At 67.4% G+C, this 3,854-nt stretch overlaps 1 protein-coding gene across 1 annotated transcript in view; it reads right to left on the minus strand.

The window, feature by feature from the left end:
• Positions 1 to 3,854, minus strand: part of DGKQ (diacylglycerol kinase theta) — a 16,078-nt gene that overhangs the window by 9,660 nt on the left and 2,564 nt on the right. Inside the window, exons 3-6 of the mRNA XM_011374702.1 lie at positions 3,644 to 3,852; positions 1,018 to 1,097; positions 377 to 476; positions 1 to 65 (exon numbers count right to left, since the gene is read on the minus strand). Of these exons, the coding sequence (XP_011373004.1) occupies positions 1 to 65; positions 377 to 476; positions 1,018 to 1,097; positions 3,644 to 3,852 (454 nt within the window). The remainder of the gene's footprint in view (positions 66 to 376; positions 477 to 1,017; positions 1,098 to 3,643; positions 3,853 to 3,854) is intronic.

The following is a 3,854-nucleotide window of genomic DNA, read 5'->3' on the forward strand; positions in this document are numbered from 1 at the left end:
CTGGCACTGGCGGCAGTCGCTGCAGGCGAAGGGCACACAGTCGGGGTGAACGTGCAGCTCACACACTGGGGGGCGGGCAGGGTTAGGGGCCTCTCGCTGCTCCCCCGGCCCCTGCCCCCTTCCCGCCCTCGCCCCCGCCACGCTGTCTAACCTTCCTGTGCCCCGAAGTGCGGGGCAGGGACCGCTGCCACCTCTCCGCGCCTCTCCCTGCCCTACTCAGCTCAACACGCTGCTAGCGCCCCAGCACCCGCCTTCCTGCTCCCGCGGCTCTAGAATCTAGAAGACTCTTGCCGGGCCCCCCAGGCCACCCCTGCACCTCCTGCCCACCACCCCTGACCAGCCTGCTGCAGGGCCAGAGACCAGCACCCTGCGGTACCTTCACAGCGGAGCGCGGGCGCCTCCAGGCACTTGCGGCACACGGAGCAGAACTTGCGCTTGTAAAGCCCGCGGGAGCCAAAGCAATGGGCCACGGGGACCTGGAGGAAGCAAAGTGTGCCTCAGTCCTGGTGCCTGCAGCGCTCATCCAGCCCTCCACATCGAGATCCCGCCACCCGCCTGACTCCTGGAGCGGGGGTCACGCACTTTTACACGTGCTGCCAGGGGGCATGCTGGCGACTGCCCCCACTTCCCCAACTTCTCTGTGCAGGACCAACGCTGCCCCTCCCCCACCCCAGTCTCAGGCAGCCCCTCCTGCAGGTGACAGCCCTGCTGGTCCTTCTCTGGACCTGCTCCAGTCGCACTGGCCGCTTCCCCCAGGACTGTTCCCCGGTAGTACATGTGGGCCAACCCAGTCGAAGCAGGTGGAGGGGGACCTAGGAGGAAACAGCTGAGAACCGGCAGGCAGGGAGGCCCAGCTGCCACCTTGGGGAGGGGCTCCCAGCGCAGGGATGCAGTGGGCAGCACAAAGGACCACTCCCACCCACTGAGCCCCGGGCCTGACCACCAGCTCAGGACCTGCCATAAGAGCCTCCCCTGAGGGCCCCTCTGCCCCATGCCCAGCTCACGCTCCATACGCACTCGGACCAGGCTGGGTGCCATGCTGGGACAGGGGGTCTTCACATGCTTCAGACACTTCTCATGGGACATGAAGTTGCAGACTACGGGAAGAGAAGCCGTGTGAGTTGGCCCCTGTCCCACCCAGGTATCAAGAGACCCTGGCTTGGCACACAGATGGCCAGCGGGACAGCCAGCGGGACCAGTGGGACTGCCGAGGGCCACGGCGGGGCACCAGCATTCCAATAGGCCAGTGGGCCCACTCTGCCAGAGCTGACGTGGGGCGACCCCCGCACAGGTGTGTCGCTGCAGCCCCCCAGCCCATCCCACTGTGGGCACAATGGGGCACTAGTGATTCCTGCTGTCCCCACACAGAGACGGCCTCCCCCGCCATAAATGCCACAGGACACCCTAAACCCATGCCCCACCCCACCCCTCATCCCGAGAGCCCAGAGTGCAGGGCCCTCATGGCTCTGATCATTCTAAATGACAGGTCTGGTGTCTGGAGAGTGGCCCCTGCCCCACGTGCAGACCCAGCTCCCCCTCTAGTCCCTGCAAGGGGCGGGGGGGGGGTGCATGGGCATCTCTGCACGTCCCAACACACTGGCTTCTCCAGGGACACCCTCTGTCACTCTCCCACAGCCGCACACACCCTACTTACCCCTCCCACAGGCTGTGTGCCTGCACGGCCCCGACCCAGCCGAAGCAGTCGGTGGCAGGCCACCACCCAGAGGGGTGGAGCCCCCAGATGCCCCAGAGGTAGTGAGCACTCAGGCTGCACTGTGCTCGCGAGGCCTACCAGAGCAGCAAGGGGGCACCCCCATCTGTCCTGGGGAGGCCCAGCGAGACTAAGGCTCAGCTGGGAGGTAGACCCAGAGATGGACAGGATGCAGGAAGACCTTGAGAAGGAGTGACCACACGGTCTCTGGCGGCACATGCAGCAGGAGCGGGGCCAGTGAGGATGGGGTCCCGAGGTGAGCCTCATTTGGGTGGGACCAGATACACAAGGCTGCAGGGGGCTGGGAAGTGGGCTGGTGGCAGAGGGACATCTCTCTAGCACAGCCCTGGGTGAAACTGCCCACAGGGCCTTGAGGCAGCCCGTCCCATCCAGTCCCCAGGAGGCAGACACGCTCCTCCGCAGGCTGGCGAGAGCAGCCGAGCCCTTGCTTCAGAGAGAACGCCAGAAGCAGGCTGGGGTCAGATGGGAGAAGTGGGGACACAGGACGAGTGAGCACTGCCGCTCCAGGGCACCCAGAAGGCAGCAGCCGTGGGCGGGCAGAGCCCAGCTTCCTCCGCTGGCCCACGGAGATAGCATGCAATCACCCCATGCCACGCATCCTGGGTGCTCCCTGGCCGGGGAGTGGCCAGGGAGGAGGCTCTTGCCCTCATCCTCACCGGGCCCCTCAGCCGGCAGAGGTCAGCAGCCCGTTCTGCAGCCAGCGTGGGAGGATGCCCACGCAGCTGCCACGAAGGCCTCCGCATCTCCCCTGAGGAAGGCCTCTTTCCACGAGCTGCTGCACCCAGGCCCAGGCGCGGGGCTGTGCTGCGAGTCCTCAAGCCCTTCTGAGCAGGAGCCCTGCCTTCACCACCCCTCACTGTGCAGGGGCCCAGGGTCCAGCCCCAGACAGAGCCGACCCAGCCAGCACAAGCACAGTCCCCCCTCAAAGTGAGCCTCCCGGCACCCCCAGGGGCAGGGCAGGGCCGTGCAACGTCTCCAGTGTGATAGAGAAACTGAGTGACCGCCACCATGCTGGCCGGGCCACCTGGTACAGGTGGGCTCAGGACAATCATGCCGTCCATCCTGACAGAGGCGTCCTGTGGGAAGGACCAAACCTCTACAGACCCCCGCCTGAGTTGTCCCTCTGTCCCCAGAGCCAAAGGCCTGTCTCCCTAAGCAAAGCGAGGTCTCCCTACCTCACCACCCCCTAGGACCCAGGGCAGCTGTGGTCCCCAGGGACCACCCACCTGCCCTGCAGAGGAGAGCAGGACTAGGGGTGGGCGGGCCCAGGAGGCGGGGCACTGCTGTGGCGGGGCACTGCTGTCCCAGAGCCAGAGGAGGGAGGGCCCTCTCGCTCAGCCGGCGGGCTTGGCAGCGGGGTAGGGGCCCTGCCCCGGCACGCTGATCTCGGGCTGGTAGGCCCTGGGCCCACTGTCCAGGAGTCTGAGCCTGGGCAGAGCCAAACCTGGCCCCTGTGGGCAGCAGAGTACGCCAGGGCAAGAATGGACCAGCAGCAGAGCACAGGAGCCAGTGGCTCAGGCCAGCCCTGCCTAGCCACGCTGCCACCCAGCATCTGGGGATGAGTCGGCCTGTTGGGGTGGGCGGGCCTCTTCCCCAGTCACTGCACCTGGCCGCCCTCTCACCCAGCCCGGAGCGGCCCCCCACGCTCTTGCCCCACTGGATCCCCACGCAGTGGAGAAAACCCAGGCAGTCCCGGGGGAGAAGCAGAGCCACCTGACGGCCCCCAAACCCCTGGCAGAGCCGGGCCTCATCACCTCTGGGGAGTTGGGGGTGGGGAGGCGGTGGCTCGCGCGCTCCTGCCTGTGGGGCAAGGGGCCCTGACCCGCGAAGGCCTTTGCTGGCAGTGCAGAGGCCAGAGGTGCCCGTTCTGGGCCAGGGGCCGCGGTCTGCAAGGGGGTTGCGGGCGCTCACCATCGCACAGGAAGCCGGCCAGCCCCCAGATGAAGTCGGAGCAGAGATGGCAGAAGGTGGGCTTGGTGAGCATCACTTTTCGGAAGCTGTGGCCTAGCGCGGCGGGGCCCGAGGGCCTGGCGCCCGTCTGCTCCGGCCCGGACCCCAGTCCGGACCCCGGACCCGGCGTCGCGCGGCCTCTGCTGCCCAGATCCGGGCTGGAGGTCGGGCT

Source organism: Pteropus vampyrus, unplaced genomic scaffold (genome assembly GCF_000151845.1).
Source record: "Pteropus vampyrus isolate Shadow unplaced genomic scaffold, Pvam_2.0 Scaffold253, whole genome shotgun sequence".
In the NCBI taxonomy this organism is placed as follows: domain Eukaryota; kingdom Metazoa; phylum Chordata; class Mammalia; order Chiroptera; family Pteropodidae; genus Pteropus; species Pteropus vampyrus.